Genomic DNA, 22,299 nt, shown 5'->3' on the forward strand with positions numbered 1-22,299 from the left:
AAGTTGGTGTACAAACAAATGCTTCAGTCTTTCAACACAAGTGTCCAGATCATAGAGTTCTAGGTGTTTCATAAAAACTGGAACCCAAATACAGACATCAGTTAGATTTCTTCCAACTCATGACCACCACATGCCTCTGGAGACCTTCTTTCACGGTCTTCAAGCATTTCAGGTCAAAAATTGCCTTTTGTTCCACAAAGTCCTGAAAGAGTAGCAGACCTCCACCAACACCAAAATAGTGTGACTTTGTGGCCAGATACACAAGACCATTCGGAGCCAGGAGCTTGTGGAAGACTTGGTGAAGAGAAGGGTAGTACGCCTCATTGTAGATGGTCTCCGAGGTCAGTATAAGGTCATAGTGCATCCCTGAGCCACTACCAAGCATCAGCTGTACAAAACTTGTCCAGTCACCAGAGAAAAACCTACACTTGGTGAGCATGGCTAAATGCGACTGGTCTGTGGCTCTTCTCTTCAAAGACGGGCTGCCGTCCTTCTCTTCTTCCTCCTCGCTGTCACCGTCGCAGTTCAGAAGGACATTGGGTAAAGTCAGCCGCTCGATCACGGTGCTGTTGTAATCCTGGAAGTGCACCTCGCTGGCTCCTATCTTCAGAGCAGCAATGCCCAACAGTCCTGCTCCGCAGCCCAAGTCCAGCACCCTCTTTCCGGCACAGACCACCCCTCTGTCATTAATGAACGCCAGGAGGTCGTAGGTGCACTCCCAGATCTTGAGGCCACCCTCATAGACACCTGAGATGAGGTCTGAACGAAGGGCTGCGCTCTGGGACAGAACGTCCTCATCATCGGTGTGCTCCGAAGCCGTTTTCTCCAGCACAGTCTCATTGAGGTACTGGATCGGGGGCAGGGCTCCCACGTTTAAGGTTTCGAAGACAAGGTTCTCCAGGAGGTATGGATCATCCTGAGGGTGATGCTCTCTGGCTTCTTTCACAACCCCCGTGGGCCCATGATCTGTGGCACCATCCTCAAATGGAAAACAAGGAGAAAGGTAAAGTGTAAACAATATCTGAAAGTCACAGTTTGCTTAATCAGCACAGATTTACCAGGGCTTTAAGTGTTAGTCACTTTAAGTACGTCTTACTGTAAATCCAAGCAAAATCGTACACACACAGCTGACCATGCATGCTGATGCTGCAACAACTGTGTCAGCATAGGATAGCTACTGCTAACGTCATACATACGAAGTCTGTTAAACCCTGTTTCATTTGGGCTTGTTCCTTCCGAGTCGTGGCTGGTTTGTCCCTTGTCTCGATCCCGACATCGAAATTAAAACAAAACGCCATTATACCACAAATATCATCACAAAAACGGCAGAAATGCGCACGCTTCCTGCACGTGCCGCGACACTTGCGGACGGAGACTAGTAGAGACTACAACTCCCAGCAGCCCCCGCGGCGGAGCTTTTATTTCTCCGTTCAAGCGATCGCCGCTTCACACAATAGATACCACACCAGCAGTGCTTGACACGTGTTCAAATAGATTATGTCCAAGATTTGTGATGTGAAATGTTCCAAAAGAGCAGGCTACATCACCCGGCGCCCTATTACCGCCTTTTCTGCTGTGTAGTAGCGTGTGATGAGAAGTGAGTGCGGAAAGAAGGCTCCGGCGTCGTTTCGTCGAGCGCCGCTGCACCTCCGCCGCCGGTGTGACCGTGTGCGGAGACAGACATGAGCTGAGAAGAAGGAGGTCCGAAATCGCCGCAGGTGAGCTTGCATGACACGAGACGAGGATGTTATGGATGATTTCAGCGGGTAGCGTTTCTGGTCATTGCTGCTGCTGCTGCTGCGTTTGAACCCAAAGGTCGCAGGTTCGAACCTCCTTTGACCTTCCGGCTGTATTACTTACCCGAATAATTGCTCCAGTAAAAATTACCCAGCTAAATGGGTAAAGCCGGTGGGTTTGCAGAACGCACGGGAAATAAAACCGTATGGATTATATATATAATTCATATATATGTTTTTTTTTTATATATGAATAAAATATACATTATACATACATCATATCATATTTTATATATATATATGTGTGTGTGTCCGTCCAATCCAGACCAGTGAAAGGGGGAGAGATGATTTATTGTTACCATGTAACAGCAATGACTCACTGTTATGCTGCAACAGTGATGATTATTTGAAGCGTATTCTTTGTAAGAGACTAACGGAGATGAGGCTTTAATGGCCAAGAATATTTGCACGCAGGGAATGTGGTGGATGCTTTTCGGACACATTTAACACGCAAGACAACTCCAAAGTGTTACAGTAATGATTGGCACCCCAGTGTTAAAGTGTTACAGAAATGATTCTTTGGTACAATGTAAAGGTATTATTAATTGTAACAGGTACAAATTGTTGGTGCAACGTGACGACATATGACACATGTATTGGTTCGTGGACAAGAGGACACTGAGTAGGGAAAGTCCTTTCTCAATGTCCAGTAGGGATATACATCCGGGTGTCATGGCAACTAGGTGTTTGTTACAGGCCCACCCTTGTTAACTGACCGTATTTCATGTTTGAAAAGTTGAACGAATTAGGAAGATGAGGCCTTCAGGAGGGACTCTACAGGTACAGCCTTTACAGCGCACCTTGTAAAAACGCACCGTAGTACAGCGGAGTACACTGTATAGCTTATCGCACCATTTCTCCACCTTTGAGAAGGTTTCTGTGTATCTGTCCTGGATCTTACTGAACATTGAAACGCCCAGTTATCTTTCTCTGACAAGTTTTTCATAGTTCACGTCTTTTTTTTTTTTTTTTTTGCTTTTTATCCATTGTTCAGTCACCAGCAAACGCAAGACGAATGAAGACAGGATTGTCCAAGGGAAACAGTGACATACCATGTTTTCTGCATAAGGGACCGTTTGTGGACTTTTACAACGTCAGCCAAGGGCAGGACTGAGGGAGGATTATTATCCCAGACTGGAGAGGATAACTGAAAACATGACTGTACTGGGAACAGCAGGATAGTTGAAATTGCAGTAATTGTAATTGGATCTCTCCCAGTGTTTCGAACCCTTCTGTACAAATTCAGTCATTCTTTCACTTTTAGTAATCGCTTGTCCTACTCAGGGTCGCAGTGGTTTGGAGCCTAACCTAGAATCACTGGGCACAAGAGGGGGTACGCCTTGGACAGGGGAACCTGCCTATTGCCAGGGAGCCACATACACACATGGTCACACACTAAGGGCAATTTAGAGTATGTAGTTAACTGAACTGCATGTGTTTGGGCCATGTGAGGAAACAAGAGCACCTGGAGAAAAACCCACATGGACATTGGGAGACCATGCAAACTCCACACAGAACCAAGACCTGAACTGCTCAGGTGCATTGAGGTGACAGTGCTACCTGCTGCATCACTATGCCATCCTAATTTCTGTGACTTTTTGAAACAATCCCATTGATCCTCTTGTCAAATATCTGTAAGGTAGACCCTTGTTGTAAAACAGATTTAAAGCTATGTTATCTATGAGTCAGCTGGTAGCATAGTGGTTAGAGCTGCTGCCTTTGTACCCAAAGGTCGCCGGTTTAAATCATACCTCAGGCTGTAATACCCTTGAGCAGGCCTGAAGGTGGAGAATGCCTGGTTGGGATTTGAACATGCATTCCTCTTCATACCCAATCCTTGTGTAATAATACCCACCATCAGCAGCGTAGCGGTGATGAGAAATTTAGTCTCCAGGACCTGTTTCTAGATGTTAATGACCTGGTCTGCACCAGAATGTTGCTTTTTTTCAGTCCAGTTGGGAATCATGAACCAGGTACTTGATCTAAATCCCTTCAATAGATGTACAGCACCAGAAACAGAAAAGGTACAATATGATATGTTATGTAACAGTGCTTTCTCACCTCTTGTTTACCGAATTTCTAATGAGAGTTCTTCATTTTTGGGTGACTCGATTCACACAACTTCAAGAGTCTCGTTAGAGAGTGTGTGCTCAGTGAAGGTGAGAAAACATATTCCAAGGCTGTGACTGGATACTGTACCAGCTGTATGGTTGAAATGACAATAAAACCACTTTGACTTGACTGCTCGGTAAACTGGGGGGATCCAACTCAAAACACAGCTTAGTGTGACAGCTGGGTGATGATTTTCAGTTTTTCCATCTTTCTCTTTTATAATTTATTTTCTGGTGGTGCCTTAACACCTGTAGTGTGACATTTGGTTTTCACTCATCTGATTTCCTGTCTCCAATGTTGTGTGGAGTTGGAGCCTTTGCTTTCAACAGATACAAAGGAACTAGGTTCAAAAATCCACTCCCACATCAGTATGCTTATATTTACCATGAAATGATACAGTAAAAAATTGCCCTGCTTTGTAAATAAGTAAATCAGTATAAATAGCTTAGTGTGCAAACCTACATTTTTGTTAGATAACTGAATAAATAATGACCAACATTTTTCATCAAAGCAGAATATTACAGGTGTTGGAGCTGAGATTTCAGAAATGTTCTGGAGATGTTTTTCAACTGTCTGGCTTTATGCCATTTTGGATGAAGCCAACCTGATGACACCAGGATGAACAATGTGTCTGGATGAAGCTTGGATCCTGCAAAATAGACTAAGGAAAAGGATGTTTCTTGCGTACAGCTGGAGGTTACCATGGTGATGCCATGACTTAAAAAGGTGTAAATACTTCCCCAAGATGTAGAGCCCAGAGCATGAATACTTGACACATGTCCACCAGTGCAGTGCAGATCGCTGTGGTCGAAGGTGCTATTCTGGCACATGCAGCACTATTACATTCCTGTCCTCTAAGATCAAGCCGCCTCCCCGCAGATCGTGTTCTCCTGTGGTTAAATTAGTTCACAATAGTTAATGTGGAAGGGTAGCACACTGGTGCCAGTTATCCGCCATCGACCACAGCACATTAAAAATGGATCCACGACAACACGGCAAAAGCAAGAGAACTTTCCAGGTGGGCGTGTAACCTACACCGCGGTCAGTTTTCGGGAAACGCGAGCCGACGCCGACCACAATGGTGCTCAGAGAGGCGGGAGCGTGGCTGGCGTACCAGGGTCCTGTCTCGTCTCCGGGGCCACCGGCGGGCATGTCCCGGGGGAAGCCAGGAGAAGGTCTCGCTCAGCTCTTGTAACCAAAACCCTGCTCAGGGAAATAGCAGCCGTGTCCAACGTCAGAATATCCATCCGGTGCTCTACCTTTATGTCCCTGTAGCTTACTGTGATTTTTGGCAGGGTAATACAACACAAGTGTATTGCTCATAAACTTTTCAGGAGTAGTGAGATTCGAGATTGTGTTCCCCAGATCCTTGTTTCGGTCACGCCTCCTTTTTCTGCCACTGGTATAAAGAGGGTGTCCCGGGGGAACTCTGACACACATCCAGAGATGATCGGGTTTGGGTGGTAGCGTAGAAGCTTCGGGAGGTGAGAGGAGACGGTCAGTGCCTCCCTGTCTTGGTGGAGTTTATGTTGTAGGCCCGTTTCAGCAGGTAGCTCTCAGGTGTGTTTCAGCCTGGGAGCGGTGGGGCACTGAAAGTTATTCTGTGTTCCAGGGCGGGGCCATGGGCCACTGGAGGCGACTGTTCCCCACGATCATGCGCCTGTTGCTCCGCTGGCTCCGCCTGTGCCCTAGGTGGGCCCGAGGCCACAGATCGGCGCAGCTTCAGGAGCTGTGGAGCTACAGCCGGCTGCTGCTAAAGTCGCTGTGCTTCAACAGCCTGTGCAGTTCTGACGTGGTCCTGGACTCCGTCTTCGAACCTGTGTACTGGCTTGTGGACCACTTCACCCGCTGGTTCGGGGTGGTACGTCCGTCCACTTTGTGTTACTGCCTTGCGTCGCTTGCTCTGTATTATTATTTAATTGATTAGACATTTGTTCCTGCCCTGTGTGACCCCCCCCCCCCGTTTGGTTCTCCTTTTCCAGTTGTTTGTCTCCCTGGTGATTCTTCTCACAAGCTCTGTCGTTCTCATCGTTTACTACTACGTCCTGCCCATGATCATCAGCAGCTACCCAACCCCCTGGATTGCTTGGCACCTCTGCTATGGACACTGGAACCTCGTCATGGTCGTCTTCCATTACTACAAGGCCACCAGGACTGACCCAGGTCACCCCCCACTGGTACGTGCCTGTAGCATGGATTGTAAGATGCGTAAATGGGGTTTGTGATGATGCTGTACCTCTGGGTTTAACTTAAAAAACACATATAACTTTACATTTTCCTGCCTAGAGTGTTTATTTATTATGTCTTTCCACAACAAAATAATATTTTTTTTTCCCCTCACAGATCAAAAATGACACGCCATCAGTGTCCATCTGTAAGAAATGCATCATTCCCAAGCCACCCAGAACTCACCACTGTAGTATCTGCAACAGGTAAGGATGGATACTAAGGACTTTCTGCTGAGTGTTGCTGCCAAGTAACTTTTTTCATCTCATTCACCAGCAATGCTTCTGTTGTGTAAATTTTGACCACAGGGCTGTAGCTCAGACAAGCTTGATCGTGTCCAACCTTTTTAACTCAACACAAGTTAACCCCAACCCTTGCTTTCCAGATGTGTGCTGAAAATGGATCACCACTGCCGTATCCTTTCTGTAATCCTACAAATAAATGTCCTGGCAGATTTCAAATGTAAGTTTGGGCATTTATTGAGTGCAGTCATCAGTATGAGCCATTTTCTGTTATGCCTGTTGAGTGGTTGCGTCTTTGCAGTCAACATCGACAGTAGGAAGGTCATCGTCACTCGGATTCTGCTTTCTCCTTGACTGGCCTTCTGCATAGCCTGGCTGAACAACTGTGTGGGTCACTTCAACCACCGCTACTTCTTCTCCTTCTGCCTCTTCATGACCATGGGGTGCATCTACTGCAGTGTGAGCTGCTGGAACATGTTTGTTGGGGCTTATAGTGCCATAGAGGTGAGTCCCTGTGATCCTTCCGTCATTCTGCTCAAGGTGGAGGCTTGAGTTGAATATGGATGTCCCACCATCTGAGAACTACTGTTTTTCTTGTACAGTATAACTAAATTCATCCACCTGTATTTTTTGGTTAACAGTTTCACACTTGTAAATGTGTGATTTTATTGAATACCCTTTGTAGTGGCCTTGGTGTTGAGATTCTGAAGTGTTTTGTTTTCATGAACATGAAGGACCCTCAGGGACAATATTCAAGACACTTCTAAGATTTATTGCTACTTAAGATGCATAGTAGACAAGGGAGGAGCTCTATGTAACCAAGATGAAATTTGTTTAAATGGCTCGAGCAACATCATGGGAGTTCTGTCACTGAGCAAAGGGGGGTAGAATGTATATTTCTTATTCTGAGCCCTGTAGGGTTTTGCGTATCTTCTACTACTGTGAAAAATAGGAAAGCAGTCTTGACTCCTTTTCTGTTAACCCTCATAATTTCTGCCTTCTCAAGAGTTACTACCAGACTCCTGAGCCATCCTTCAGCTTCCATGAGAGGATGTTTCACAAATGCATCATCTATGTGTGGGTGCTGACAAGGTGAGACCAGTCTATTAGTGTCAGTCACACACAGTAAAAGGCCTGTTTCAGAAGCTTGAGCCCTGAACTTGGTCCTTGCTTCTGAACTCTTACACATTTTTTCTCCAGCTGGTTGTCATTGGCATTTCCTGTGTGTTTCATTTCACTGTACTTTGTCTGATGGTTATTATTCAAACATGAGCTCTGCAGACCACAGGAAAGCCTTAGGTGAACACTGTTGAGTCTTTGACCTGTTGATTTTCCTCCATGCAGCTCAGTGGCAGTAGCTCTTGGAGGTCTCACCCTGTGGCATGCAGCGCTCATCACCCATGGGGAGACCAGTGTTGAGAGACACATTAACCGTAAAGAGTCACGACGCCTAAAGGACAGGGGAAAGGTGTGGATATAATCCCAACAACAATGCATTTTGTATCCTACACTGAGGACGATCACACTCAATTCCTAGTAAAAACTGCGTCAAATCCTGTTTTTTTTTTTTTTTTTTCCTTCTTTTGGAGCAGATTTTCCAGAATCCATACAACTATGGGAGAATGCAGAACTGGAAGCTCTTCTTTGGTGTTGAGAAGTGCAGGTCAGTCCAAGTCTTCTGAGTCAAGGTAGTCTCGGCTCAACCAAAATAGTCAGTGGTGAAGCAAGTACTGCGTTCGGTGTAAATTAATCAGATCTGTAATGGACAAGGCAAGAAATAGCTCACCATCCTTTTCCTTTTCTCCAACAGCCACTGGCTAACTCGCTTTCTCCTGCCCTCGGCCCACACCCCTTATGGGGACGGGCTAGTGTGGGAGTGGTCTGTGAACAGAAGTTATCCGACTGCTATCTAGACGTCAACATCTGTTCCTGTAGGCCAGTGCAACCTCTAAGCTCCCCGAGCCACAGGACAAATGGTGAAAAAGCAGCACCGAAAAGTTCTGCAAACATATATGGAGGGATTGTGTGAGAACACCTGCTTTCATCTGAATCCTAGTCCTTTAGGGTCAAACTGACCAGTGCAATGTCCTTTGTTTGTGCACCACTGATACATCGAGAATTGGCACATCGCTGTAAATTGATGCATCTTTCATGCTGCAAAGAACACAACTGAGGGCCTCTTGGAGAGGTCTAGAAGCTTTGACTCTTGACTTACTGTGAAAGCAGGAAGCTACTCCAGCGGGGGTAATTGGTGCACCAACAGAGCTGCTGCAGAACAGGAAGTCATCATTGGCAGCATAAAGAATGAATTCTGTGGCTGCCTTGACAAGCTACGCTCTGCTCTGGGACCTGTGCATATTTGTACCTGTATCTTTCGTAGTTTTGCTTTTAAATGTTTTTAATAAACATTTATAAAATTTTTATATATGCAAAAAACTCACAACCCCATTTACAAAAAATTTTTATTAACATTAATATGTATGCTATTTAAATATCACGGTCCTAGTCATTATGCTTCGACCCTTTATGTTGGAGCGCTTGATTCGGCTAGCTGACTGGCAGCAACCATGAAGCAAACTCTTTCAAAATGGTATTAAGGTGTTAGTGAGACAGTGGTTGAAGGCTGAAAGTGCCTTTAACTTTTCATTAGTTTAAGAAAACAATGTGTGTCACTTGTTACGATTCCTGTATTTTGCCTTCAGTCTTCGTAAAGAGATTCTTGGCAAGGGTAACGCAGGTGTGTAACAATTCCATAGATACTCTCTTCTGGCATCGGGGCTGTGTGTATCAGAACCACGTTGGTCTGGGTTGATTGACTCTTCCCAGGCCCAAGGTTAACTCCAAGTAAGGAAACTTGACTTACATTGTGCGTGCTTAGGGGAGAAGCAGTACAAATAGTCATAGATAGCACTATAGGTTTAGCTTTTTTAAAAAAAAAAAAAAAAAGTCAAAGTTTGTAATAAGGAGCAGTCCCAAGATGAGGCTGATGTGGTGGGGAGCAGGTTTCAATCCAGAGACGACTTCTGTGCTCATGTTCTGGTTTCCAGAGGGAAGAATTTATGCTTAATCACCGTCCAGGACTTCCCAGAAGGAACCTGGAAGGTTTGGGGAATAATAAAATGTCTTCAAGATCCATTTACCTCAAATCATGTTAATAGGGTTGCTTTCCAGAGTACCCCTTGAGTAAGCACCTTTTGATAGGGTATAAGAGTTCCCTTACAGGGACTCAAACCTGCAGCCTTGTGGTCATAAGAGTCTCGTTATGACCATAGAGCCAGCAAAGCTCACTGTTTAATGTATGGTGACAACAGGCCTTGGGCTGACACACCAGGATTGCCTTGTTGTGGAACTGAGACTCACCACTCTCCTCGAGCCGCCACAGCCTCCCGTCTCACCAGGCGTTTGTGGTCATCCAGGGGTGTGGCCAGCGCCCGCAGAACCCGAGCACGAAATGGAAGAATCTGTAGAGGGGCAACACGGACAAGGTTCAGGGAAGGTGGTCAACTGTACTCTTGAGGTTTTGCCGACACATTGCCAGATTAGAGCAGTTAAACCAGCAGCCAATTGGTAATACTAACAAGATTGCTGTTGTGTGTAAATGACACACACTTACCATGTGGTCTGGGAAGCGAGCCAGGGCATGGAGACAGCGCAGAGTGGCAATGCGCACTTTCTGGTGGGGGGGATATGGGAAAGAACTCGTCAGAACTCTGGCAACCTACTGTGTATCATGTGGCTTTGTGGAGACTGCACTAGCTAGGAGAGTGCGTAATGCATTACTATGCATTATAACTCCAGTGAAGTTGGGAGCAGGTGTGCTTCTGTACCATGGCAGGACTGGTGGTGAGACCCAGGAGGCGGAATATAAGTCCATCCAGCTGAGGTGCAAGGGCCGGTGACGCAGGGGGGTCTAACAGGACAGGGTGCAGGCAGGACAGGGTGGACAGTTGCACCGCTTGGTCGGGACATGACAGCGCTTCTAGGAGGAGAGGAAGGAGCTGTGGAAAGATATAACCGCACAACATCACACTGTCACTCTGGCCTGCACACACCAGCTTCATTTCTGCAGCTAAATGAACTTTTTATTACGAGTAATTCTGCTCAGTCAGTTGTTTCGATAGCTCTATTTTTTCCTCTGAAGTCACTAAAAATTTTCTAAACTAAGTTGCTTATCAAATGTTTCACCCATTTATACAGGAGAATAGTTCTGACTGGAGTAATTCAGCTGAAGTACGTTGCTCAACAATACTACAGCAGAAGCAGGGATGCAAATTTGAGTCTTTCAATTACAAGGCATCAGCTCTAACCACTACACTGCCTGCTGGTTGAAGTCACTACTGTTGTTCTGGTCATTGGGAAACATGCACATCATAGTCCTTCCAGTACATTCCAACAGTCAGAGCCAGTGTGTAACAAACACCGAAGAAAGAAGGGCACTTTCTACAGCACTGTCTCCCCTAGCACAACCGTCTTACCGCTGGCAATTCCGTGAGCTGGACCTGCCTTGGCAGGTTGTTCACAATGTGGGAGAGTGCCTTCAGGTAACCTGACTTCATCTCTGAGAAAGACAGAAGGAACGAAGAAAACATCAGGAAACGTGTTTGTGTCAGTCCACCAGCCACCAGAATTCCTGAGACTGAGAATTTCTGGACATATTACCCATGAATTCAGTCTCCATGGAAACCTCTTTCTGAAATATATTTCCACTGGAAGTCTATGGACAGTCAGCATTTCACTCGTACAAGCAGTTAGGATAACAAGCAATAGGATAAGAAACTTCTATGAGGGAGCAGAACAGGAATGGATTGCAGCTTATGAATGTGATAAAGTAGCCAACAGTCCATGACTGCAGTCATTCACATACCAGGAAATGGAAAACATGCAATTTACTTTACTGCAACAATATACTGGTATGATCTGCCAATTCAACAGCAGTTATACAGAAAGATTATGCCCTTGGTCTGTGCACTCATGAACACTAACGAACACTGTAGTTAACAGGAACAGGAAGGAACATTGTGGGTCTGTGGTCTCGCCAGCGACTAACTGACATCGATGCTGCTTGCTTCTCCCTAGAAAGTCTATAAGGCAGATCTTAAAAATCAGACCTCTGTGCAGACTGCACAAGAGCTGTTGTGCTCATCTGTCATTTCTGCACCTCAAATGTACAGGATCTGATGCATACAAGCACCCCTCCAGTGTGGCTTCTGCTCATTTACATGAGTATGCACAAACTGGAGTGAATGCATTCTGTCTGCAGAAGATGGTATGCTGTCAACAAGGAGTAGGTCGACAGTTTTAAAACCCACCAAAAGATACACACAGGGACCCTTTAAATAAGTCAAGGGCATGAGACAATGAAATACAGGCACCACAATTTTATAATCTAGTGGGCTACCATTGCCACAGAGCAAAAGAGCAACACTCCTTTTCTGGCCCCATCCCTTTTCCACCTTTCTCTGCTGAGTTGAAGCCCTCCACCAGCTTGGCTGAGTTCTCTGTGAAGAACCTCTGGCGATACATGATACGGAAATCGGCATGGCAGGCCCGGTTAAGCACGTCCACTGAGTCACTCATGAGCAGGGAGAAGCCATCTGCCGCCAGTGGGGCCAATTCAGGGTCCATCAAGAGGGAGAAGATCTGAAAGTGTGGCCAGAGTTAGCAACTTACCACAGACACACCTTCTGTAGCCATACAAGTGAGCCCAACCAGGACTGAATCCCATTACCTTGTCTGTCAGAGTGGTAGCCAGAGGGTGGTATCGAATAAGGAGGGCCTTGGCAACCTGGGAAACAAGAGGGATAGCATTGGAAAACTAGATTGGCAGCAGAGATGCAGATCCCTGGTTCACGGTACTGTTTCCTTGTCTTACCCAGAGCAGTAGGGTGAGGGCCTGCGTACGTAATGAAGAGGACATGCAATCAAGCTCCGAAGTGATTCTTTTTATCGTCCTCTCCAGCACCAAGTCCAATGCCTGTCCTAAACAGGAAGAAAAACAGACAATTTATGGTTTGGCTATTACAAAGACCACTTTCTACCTTCACACTTGGATAAAGGCTTGTGAAAAGTGCAAGTTGTCAACTAGCTAAATAGATGCAGGTTTGAATCCCAGCTGAAGGGACCCAGTGAAATTTTACCTGCCGACCTCTTGTTGATGAGCCCAGCGAAGCACTTTGCAGCCAAGGTGAAAGAGAAAGGGTGAGTGCTTGTGCAGCTGAGTTCCTCCAGTTCACTCAGCAGTCTGTCCACCTGGGGGATCTCCACCTGTTATTTAAAAACATGCATATTAAAATTAACTTTTATCCTTTAGTATTTTATGTATAACTGACGATTCTTGTAGGAAAATGGCCATTGTAAAAGAGAAACAGCTTTAAAATTAGTTACATTTCAAACAAAGGGTTTATTAATAGTAATGTTACATATGCCATGGACTGAATGGGGTGTCAAGTCAATGAGAGGGTAAGTGGGTGGGGGGGTTGAGCTTACACTCTTGGGCATGGAACACACACAGGCCATGAGGAGACACACCAACTGGGACCCACTGCATGACGAGGACGCTTTCTGCAACACAGTATCATCATGTAGTTAGTTCTCAAGACTGCAAAGTGTGTGTGTGTGTGTGTGTGTGGGGGGGGGGGGGCTTACCTGAAACAGTTGGGGCTGCAAGGGTAAATTGTTACCAGGTAGGAAGACCGTGTCCCCATCCAGGAAGAGGGACACCACACGGGAGGCTGTGAGAGCAGCCAGTCTGAGTAAGGAAACACAGCAGTTTGACACAGGCACCTCCATCCTGAACAATCGTTTAAAACATAGGTGAAATGAACTGTGCACAGTCACCCAACTACAGTGGCACCTATAGCATGACATTAGATTATTTACTGAAGCAAAACTGTATGCTGAGACAAATTTTAGGGAGAATAAAATTCCACCCAGAGCTCAGGTTAATCTTGACCTCTGACCCTGCACAGTCTGCACTGCTGTGTGTTCATGACAACTCACTCTGACTGAAGATGTGCACAGGCCGTGCTCAGCACCGGGACTATGGCAAGCAGAATAGCCTCCTCTGTCAGGGGGCTTTGAGGGGGTATTGAATCCTGGTCTGGAAACAGAAGACCAAACATACAAGTAGCGTCAAAACCAACAAAAGCAGCCTTCTTTTAATGTCCAGTGTACCAGTCCACAGCACCCTAATAAGTTTCAAACAGAACATCCAAGTGCTGGGTACACAGAGAAGAGAATCTGACCTTTCTTGTAGTCAGTGTAAATATGGTCCCCTGCTTGAGCAGCAGAAATACTCACTGTCACACTGCAGGCCTGCCTGCACTGTGAGCCCGAGGAGGTGTGGAATGATGACATCATGGAAGAAGCATCCTGTTTCCTCCGCATACTGAACCTGCTCAGCTATCTGCTGCAGACTGCGACATGCTGCAATGATGTCGTCCGTTGAGAACAATCCAGAGCCTATGGAGAAGGACACATCTGAAGGTCTGGCCAGTAAGTGGTTTTATTATTTACATTATTAAAACAATTTCTTTTTAAATCAAGTCGAAGAAAAACACAAAATATTCCACTATCCCAACTGTGAGAGAAGATGAGATTCTCACACTCACTGTTCATGGTGACACCTTTGGAAACCTACAGTAAACACAATGGGCCCTGCTGAATTCTTGTGACCTTCGACCCTTGTCTCACTTAAGGCACAGTTACCTGTGTGTGAAGAGGACAGCACTTGCAACAGAACAGGGGCTGTCTGCTGCACCAGAGTGGGGTGGCAGGACACTGCCGCCAAGGCTGTCATGCACCGCTGTCGCACAACATGCTGGGAAGACGTATGTACAGCTTCCTGGCCATTGTCTCTGAGCATCGGCTCTGGTGGGGTAACGGAAATTGGTAATGTATGTTATCTTCAGAATAAACATTCTGAAATCCTTACAGGATGCATGTGTGTAGTCTTCATCCTATGGTGTCTGATCTAAGACCTCCCCAAAGCCTTCCAAGTGAAATTGCTTACCTGAAAAAATTTCAGCTTTCAGCTGAGGGATCATCGCAGAGGCAAAAACATCTGGGTACAAGGGGGCCAGAGAGCCGGAGCATTCCAGGACAGCTGGACTGAGGAGTTCAAAAGAAATTAAACCAGTGGATTAACTTGGTCTGCTCAAAGTAAGTTTACCTCACCTGTTGTCTTCTACAAAAGTGAAGATTTGGCTTCTTTACCAGACTTGAGTGTCCTCCTCCTCCAAGATCAGCCGTCTGAGGTGATCGACAGCCAGTTCCACGTGGGATGTTGACAGCAGACCTGCAACAAGGAGAAACAAGCCTCATCACATCAGCAATATATTACCCTCAACCCTGGGGGGGGGGGGGGCAGTGTATGACATCAGTGTACCTGATCAGAGAAACATATATGCTTGGTCCTTCAGTAATCAAGCTGACACTTAACATTTATTTATTTAGCTAATGCTTTTCTCCGAAGTGACTTACAATGTTAATCTACTTATAATTACTTACCCATTTATACAGCTGGGTAATTTTACTGGAGCAATTCAGGATAAGTATCTTGTTCAAGGGTACTACAGCTGGAGGTGGGGATATTGAACCTGTGACCTTTGGATCTAAAGGCAGCCGCTCTAACCACTACGCTGTCTTTTAACTGCAATAGCATCTACTTAACCATTAACATGTTCATGCTGGAGGCAGGATACAGCACTAAAGGGACCAGTGTCTGAAAAACAGTGTCCAAGACCCTGATGAGGCAAAGGCAGGGTGGCGTGTTACCAGACAGCAGAGAGGTGACACACCTGGCTGCTGTCCCAGTGAAGACAGGATGCGGCTCGCAGTGACCTGGAGTCCTGCATTGGTTTCAGACAGTGCTGAGAAAACCACCTCGCACAGAGGCTCACGAAAGCCACACAGCACACTTTCTTCTGCTGGGTAAACAAGGAGACAGGGAAGTTGAGCATCAGAAAGAGAAACAAAGGCAGGATTTTATAAAATACAGCCTGTGTCCTTTGTTCAACAGTTTTCACAACACCCTTCAAATGAACATCTTCCAGGATACAGACAAGAAGGGCAGCACACCAGCAGTGAAATGCAAAATAGAAAAATAATCTACTGGCATCCCATTCTCGATGTTTCCCCTCCCCCTCCAGCCTTGCGCCCTGTGTTGCCAGGTTAGGCTCCAGCTCACTGCGACCCTGCTCTGGACAAGCGGTTTCAGTCACTGTGTGTGTGAGATTTATTATCACATATCACTGTATTGGCAGCTTCTATGATATAAATATAAATGAAGAGAAAGGAAGCTTTGTGCTTCTGACCACGAAACAATGATGACAACATGTCCTAAAACAACACTAAAGGCAAGGCTGCTTCTTCTGTATAAACAATAACACACTCGTTGGAAAAATAAGTACAAAGTTAAATCATCATTACAAGTACAACACTTTTTATTAAGGTTTGCCAATCCCAAACTAGGGAAAACCAAAATTATGGTGGAGAGGCTTGTTCTCACCTACTGCAGGAACACCATCCTGAGCTGGCTGAACAAAACCCTGCAGGACGTCCAGTAGGGTACGTCGCTGAGCACACTAAAAGAGAGAGCAATGATGGTCCTTTGATGGATGCAGATCTAAAAATGTTGTGCAGAAGGTAATGAAGCTTTCACAAGTTACAGGAATATCAGAGAGAAGTTACAACAATCAGGTCACAAGAACTGCAGGTAAGGACAGGTAAGGTCTCCCCCCTTGCCTGGGTCTGGTTGTTGTACTGCTCCATCAGTTGTGGAATGACAGCACCTGCAATGATGTGGCTTGCTCTGTAGGAGGCGCTGGCTGCTGCTTGCAAGAGCTTAGCGCTGGGCCATACCAGCTTGAGGTCTGGTTCACAGAGGTGGTGTCGACAATCTGAGAACAGAAGCAAGCTTTAGTTCTCCATGTGGGGGAGATAACTTGAGAAAGGTGAATAAAGTGCTGAGGAGGCATCAGACAGGACAGATAAGTGAGTATGCTACTTCAGAAAGCAGGGAATAAAGCAACTACATCTTCAGCATAGGTGGCATGGGGGGGGGGGGGGGTCCCTCAAGGATAAAGGGAGAGGCTCAATGCGCTTGCACATATATATTCTATAAATGTCCTTAAATTATTACCTCCCAAGTCTTTCTTATATGGATGGTAATAATTATTTTCAATTTCCCCCATATTCAAACCAGCTTTTTCCTCCTGGAAAATATATACCTTGGATAATAAGATCCAGGAAGACACGGAGGGCATCATCACCATCAGATGAGAGGATGGAACGAGACAGGCAGGAGGTAATGGCACGCAGGGAAGAGAGTCCCGCAGACTCTACCTTCTCACTGGCTGTTTGAAAGACCTGTAGGACAGGCACGTGTCACCACAGATTGCTTCAGGGCAGAATCTAAACAGACTGGTCCGGTGAACACAGTGTTTCAGAGTCAAGTCCTCAAAGAGGACCTGCCATAGTACCTTGGAGGAAGATACTCAACCCTGAATGTTCTCATAACATATCTGGCATCAATACAGAACAAACAAAAATGCATGGTGTGTGATAATGAAACATAGGAGAGGCCTGCTGCCTTCCTGTATCAGCCCCTACAGAAGTGTACCTCCCTACGCAGTGAGGACCAAAGCCCCGGCAGAAACTCCTTCAGCTCCCGGTATCCATACATGGAGGCGCAGGCAGCCTGCAAGCAAGTGCACATATTGTGTTGTCTGTTTCCATCTCTGGTGACATACAAGCTGATACTATTCACAGGAGTTGAACATCAACACTGAACCAAAAGCAGGACGGGAAACACTAGGAGTGGATGGGTGAACAGTTACCAGTGTCTGCAGAGAGTCCAGTTTGGCACTTTGGATGTCAGAGTCTAGCTTCTCAATGACCAGTGGAAGAAGGAACTGCCAAGGAAAGATGCAGCAGATCGCACGAGACAATCGACAAGCCCGTGTGGATCACATGACAGACCAGAAACACAGCAATAAAAACATTTCACTCTTGAGATTCCGTTGTATGCATTTCAATTATACATACAAGGCTAACAGAACAGAGTTTTTAACATGACAAGCATCCTTAAAAATGTATGAATGGGATATAGTACGGGTTTCTAAATGTTAAAAATGATAATTAATGACTGGGAAAATAATACTTCCATTAAAAAATAAATAACTAATTGCACCTGACTGCAGTAAAGATTAAATGGTCTTTATGAACAACCGGATATCAAAAGGAGTGAGAACAGTTTAATCTAAACTCAGGGCTTCAAGGCCTCTCCAGACACCCACCTCAGCAAAGCAAACCGTTCCCGTCAACACTGCCCTCAGAGCCAGGATCAGCTCCTGCTGGGTGATCCCATGCGGATCGTTGGGTGGCTGCGAAGGAGCGAGAAAAAGGTGTGTTAAAGACATTGAGCGATCCTCTACAGAGAGACATGGTAACTGTATGAGTGTGTGCAGTGTTGGGCACTTCAAAACAGTTCCACATGTCAGTCCAGTAAGAACTAAAAATCGATATTTACTTACTGGGCTAAAGTCTATAGGGAAGTAGCAGGAGGTGACTTCAAATAGTTCCTCCGTGAAACTTCCTATAAAACAAGCAGATGCAGAATATAGTACTTTTCACTGGACAACTGATAGCACAAAAAAGACACTTAAATTTAACCAGATGCCAATTGAAGGAAGTGTCACTTGATATCAACACGGAAGCGGCCATCATCTCTTGGAAAGAAAAGGGGAATTGGAAGAGACAGGGCTCCGCAGGGTCTCTGCGGAAAGACAAAGCTCATCTCAACTCTCACCGAGCTCATAGCCCCTGTGCAGGATGTTGCGGGCTATCTGAAAGGCCAGCAGGAGGTTGCGTGGATCCCGTTCTCCATCCATTGCTTGGACAAATCCAAAGACAAAGTCCGCACCCAGACCCTTTAGCTCTGTGGAGTAGAGACATGGAAAGAGAAATGTAGGAACAGCATGTGGTTCTTCAGAATGGTTGAGACAAGACAACAGAAGTCTGCAGGAGAGTAACTGCAACAGTAATTACTCCTCCTGACACCCCTGTCTTTTGCTCTTACCCTCCTCTTTTAATTCCATGAGATTGATGAGGATGGTGTAGATGCATGATCTCTCCAGCAGCATCAAGGACTGCAGATGGAGCAGATGTCAGTAAAGGGAAGGACAAATAATTTACCAAGACACAATTGTACACAAAAAAAAAAAAAAAAAAAAAAATCATTCCCCCCCTTTCAACACAGGGCATGAAGCAGGGTATATCCCAAACTAGAAAAAAGAAGTTTGTTTGAAAATGTTCTAAAAAAATGAAATACTGTCCTAGCACTGAGCAGAAACAACTAAAGAAGCTAATGAGAGTCGTACAACAAAACCGTGTAGTAATCACGTACTCATTAATAGCAATTAAACATGAAAATTAATCTAAAGCACGTGACTTTGGGAGGAATCTGGAGCACCTGAAGGAACTCCACACTGACTGAGCCAGATTTGAACCAATGTCCTAATGCACAACCCATGAACTGTGAGGCACCAGCTCTACTCATTGTGCCACCTCAGCACAGATCATATTCTTCCAATGTTCCTAGGTTCTATCAATTTCATTATATATTGTACTTCCTCGTATATTATGTTTATCTACAAGTCCCTCTTTGGAATACCAGAGTTTTTTTGGAAAAAATACTGCAGGTCTCAAAATGCAAAACCCATCTGAGAATCTGAGAAGCAAAGGACTACAAATTACCAAGGATGCAACAAAAACATATGTCAACGGAAGGTGGAGGAACTTACCTGTACATGAACATCCTGGAAAAGAGACTTCAGCACAGAAATAGCCAAACCAGGAGGCCATGCTGGGCTCTTAGTCTGAAACACACAGTCTCAATGTTTAATTACAGTTAGACAAAAAGGTTACAAAAAAAAAAACAAACATGGCTTACAAAATGATGTAACATGAACCTTCTTCATTTCAAAATCCCAAACCTCAAAAACCACAAATTCGAATCTGTCTGACAAGCTAGTCTTCTTGCCTTCTGCAAAATTTAACTAAGCAAAGTGCTGTAACAGTAGAAATGAAAGAATCCCTGTTTCAGTTTGTTTAGAGCTGCAGTTCAGGTATTTGTACCACAAAAGGAATACCTCACTTTGGAAGATTATCTCAGAAAGACAGAGGACAGGACCCAGAAACACTCACCAAGGCTTTGATCCCGTGTAGAACATGTGGCGTGACCACATAGTCATCCTTCAACCTGTTTTCATAAAAGGCAACAAGGACCTCAACTGCACAGAGAGAAGAATGAAAAAGTTATTTCACTTCATCTAATACTTGTGGGGAAAAAAGAAAAAAAAAAAAAAAAAAAAAATTCTTGGAAAAAACAGCTTCTTAAATGCTGACAATTTGCATTTTGCTGAAGACCTTACCTTCCTTTTCAGAGAGTCTGCCAGAACACTCACTAAGGACATGTGAGAGGAGCTGGATGCCACGGGCCCGGGTTTGTGACTGACTGCTGGTCAGGGTTGGGCTGCATGGAGAGAATCAGATCCTGATCAGAACCATAACAGCCCTTGTTGTGCATAAAACCTGCACGACACAGCACTCTGACGGAAAAGGAGGACTACTGGGAAGCGTGCAACTGGGATGCATGGCGAGTACACCTCAAACCAAGACTGTATCGGGCCATTCAAAGGCTTTTTGAGGCTATGCTTAAGGACTCAGAGTTCAACAAATTCCGATTATGATTCAAAGTACCATCCTTGAGCCACTGTGTCCTTTATTCGCTGAAATGTCTAAGGACAAATTCTGATCTCGCATTTTCTTCTAGAAATTTTCCATTAATTGCTTGTCCCGTCCAGGGTCACAGTAGTTTGGAGCTTACCCCAGAAGCTCGGGGTGTGCGGCAGGGCAGACCCTGAACGTGATGCCACTCCGTAAGAAGGAAATTACACAAAAAATTATTCGCTGACACTCCAAGCTACTCCACTAAAAAATTTTTTCTATTAATTACAATCATAATAACAAATGACATACATTACAATCAACAAATCTTCAATAAATGAACATGCACTCCAACTTTATTTGCACTTGTCTGTTCATGACACACTGCACTGCATGTTCTATGTGGCCCGGAGGTCCAAAGAGAAACGAAATGTCATCCTTCTGTATGTGCAAGTCACTTACAGGTGGAACAACAATAAAGTTGATTTTGAACTAACATTTTTAATTCAGATCAGCCACATGCTGCGTTACAAAGAATAATGGTTAATCTCGACTTTACAGTAACGGCACTAAAAGTAACATATTATTAGGAACGCTAATAATACTTTACCCCAAAGCTTCAACCAGCTGTAATATCGTGAAATTTCCTGCCTTCACACCTTGAGAAACAAAAAAACAGAAAAACACTTTGAAACGCCATTTACCGCCACTGAGGGGACACACACACATAAATGTAGTAAATAAGTGCCAGGAAGAGTTTGAAAAGGTCTGAAATTCATCTACATGAGGACATTTCAGTGATGCTATGGGCTTTGGAGGACCAGGCCACGAACTTCCCGGTGAGATACCCAACTAAGTTAGTTATCTACAGAAGTACTCTGTTGGCTTAGAGTTCAGGGTCCACAGGCAGCCTCTGTAAAGACCTCCTAGGTGTTTAACCACCTTCTTCATGTCCATAATGATTTATGGAGTTTAAACACCAAACATGTCTTTAGTGTCACTCTTCAGAAGAGTCTTCTCTTCTGAATGAGGTAGGTATTCTCTTATTTTTGACATGGCAAAAATAATAACGATCATGTGATTGTCAGCTTCACATACCAAAGCATTAAAACAATGTATAATTACGAAAATAAGCACGTAAAAAGCTAGCTGGTGCCTCCGGGTGTCTCTCTGACTGCTGCACAACAATTTTACCTCAAAAAATGGATTCATCCCTCACTGTCAATTTTCAGTAAATTAAACCGAGAATTATACATTTACATACTATTTCATCTGCTTCAATCTAACACTCTTGTTTTTATTGCCGTTTCACTTTTTAATAACTTTTTTTTTTTTTTTGCCAGAAATGAGAAACTTAGACAACGAATCCAAATAAAACACAACACGGATTGCTGGGGCCCTGTTATCCTCCGTCCTGTCGCGCGCCACTGCGCTGGTGCTGTGCGCGCGGAGGCTCGCAGCGCTCTTCCCTCGCGCACACGCCGTTTGCACCCCAAATCAGGCCAAGCAAGAGGCTTGATACCTGCCGCAGCGGCCGCTGCCCCACCGTCCTGCTGTCCCGCCACGAACTCCTCCACCAAGCCCGGTAGCGGCACGGCTCCGTCCGTGGCCATGGTGCGCGCTACCGCTCGAGAATCGCACTGCGCGTGCTCCGAGACCTCGACGTCTGCCCGAGAAACGAGGATGTAGATGTACAAAAACTAGAGCGCACACGCGGCGTTGAGCGCTGAGAAAAAGTTTGGCAAAACGCTCCCAAATCACCTAGATTACAGCAACGGCGTACAAATAGGCGACTTTTAAAATACCCCGATAAACTATACCGTTGAAGCTGTTTAAAACTATTTAATGTAAATCTCGTGTTTCTCCTACGCAAATGACACGTGCTCTATGTGAGGTGTTCAGTCTAGTCGCGCTAAGTGGAGACCACGTGATCCGGGGGTTTGTGTACGGATGAGCAGCGTGTCACTGCATCCTGACCTTTTATTAACACAAAGAACAGAAGTGAATTACTTATATATTCTACACATACACAAATCAGTGAGCGTGGATTACTGCGAAGGGCAAAAAATTCGCTTTTAAACAGAACACAATAAATAACTGCAATATCTAGACCCGGCCTTTACTACAATCCCATAGTTTACTGCAGTGATATTCGTAATATATAATATAACCTACTGTTTTAATGCGTCTTTGCC

At 45.1% G+C, this 22,299-nt stretch overlaps 3 protein-coding genes and 1 long non-coding RNA gene across 6 annotated transcripts; 2 read left to right on the forward strand and 2 right to left on the reverse strand.

Moving 5' to 3' along the window:
• Positions 1-3: 3 nt before the first annotated feature.
• Positions 4-1,394, reverse strand: mettl18 (methyltransferase 18, RPL3 N3-histidine). The gene is made up of 2 exons (XM_018726519.2): positions 1,197-1,394; positions 4-979 (listed from the first exon to the last, which is right to left on the reverse strand). The coding sequence occupies exons 1-2, from the start codon at positions 1,296-1,298 to the stop codon at positions 98-100; spliced, it is 984 nt and encodes a 327-aa protein (XP_018582035.1). The 5' UTR covers positions 1,299-1,394; the 3' UTR covers positions 4-97.
• A 27-nt stretch (positions 1,395-1,421) lies between these two features.
• Positions 1,422-8,817, forward strand: LOC108918902 (palmitoyltransferase ZDHHC16B-like). Its single transcript, XM_018726518.2, has 10 exons — positions 1,422-1,718; positions 5,521-5,769; positions 5,891-6,085; positions 6,252-6,340; positions 6,520-6,548; positions 6,747-6,880; positions 7,383-7,468; positions 7,721-7,844; positions 7,969-8,039; positions 8,187-8,817. The coding sequence occupies exons 2-10, from the start codon at positions 5,530-5,532 to the stop codon at positions 8,287-8,289; spliced, it is 1,071 nt and encodes a 356-aa protein (XP_018582034.1). The 5' UTR covers positions 1,422-1,718; positions 5,521-5,529; the 3' UTR covers positions 8,290-8,817.
• Positions 8,818-9,299: 482 nt separating this feature from the next.
• On the reverse strand, positions 9,300-21,999 carry mms19 (MMS19 homolog, cytosolic iron-sulfur assembly component). 3 transcript variants are annotated; one of them, XM_029248756.1, is made up of 31 exons: positions 21,627-21,999; positions 20,715-20,763; positions 19,810-19,910; positions 19,583-19,668; positions 19,180-19,254; positions 18,456-18,525; positions 18,186-18,314; positions 17,911-17,972; positions 17,674-17,760; positions 17,215-17,289; positions 16,998-17,075; positions 16,606-16,744; positions 16,121-16,275; positions 15,885-15,960; positions 15,175-15,300; positions 14,591-14,672; positions 14,388-14,485; positions 14,084-14,245; positions 13,676-13,855; positions 13,376-13,475; positions 13,022-13,124; positions 12,863-12,937; positions 12,514-12,640; positions 12,249-12,355; positions 12,105-12,161; positions 11,830-12,016; positions 10,852-10,934; positions 10,204-10,374; positions 9,990-10,049; positions 9,737-9,837; positions 9,300-9,471 (listed from the first exon to the last, which is right to left on the reverse strand). In XM_029248756.1, exons 1-31 carry the CDS (start codon positions 21,715-21,717, stop codon positions 9,444-9,446), a joined length of 3,120 nt encoding a protein of 1,039 aa, XP_029104589.1. In that variant the 5' UTR covers positions 21,718-21,999; the 3' UTR covers positions 9,300-9,443. The 3 variants fall into 3 exon arrangements, with proteins under 3 accessions (XP_029104589.1, XP_018582032.1, XP_018582033.1); XM_018726516.2 differs by having other exon boundaries at positions 15,175-15,303; XM_018726517.2 differs by having other exon boundaries at positions 13,676-13,837; positions 15,175-15,303; positions 21,627-21,998.
• On the forward strand, positions 16,288-17,222 carry LOC108918905 (uncharacterized). The gene is made up of 3 exons (XR_001964873.1): positions 16,288-16,369; positions 16,581-16,682; positions 17,147-17,222. It is a non-coding gene; the product is annotated as an uncharacterized LOC108918905 (long non-coding RNA).
• Positions 22,000-22,299: the final 300 nt, after the last annotated feature.

Source organism: Scleropages formosus, chromosome 24, assembly GCF_900964775.1.
Source record: "Scleropages formosus chromosome 24, fSclFor1.1, whole genome shotgun sequence".
NCBI lineage: Eukaryota > Metazoa > Chordata > Actinopteri > Osteoglossiformes > Osteoglossidae > Scleropages > Scleropages formosus.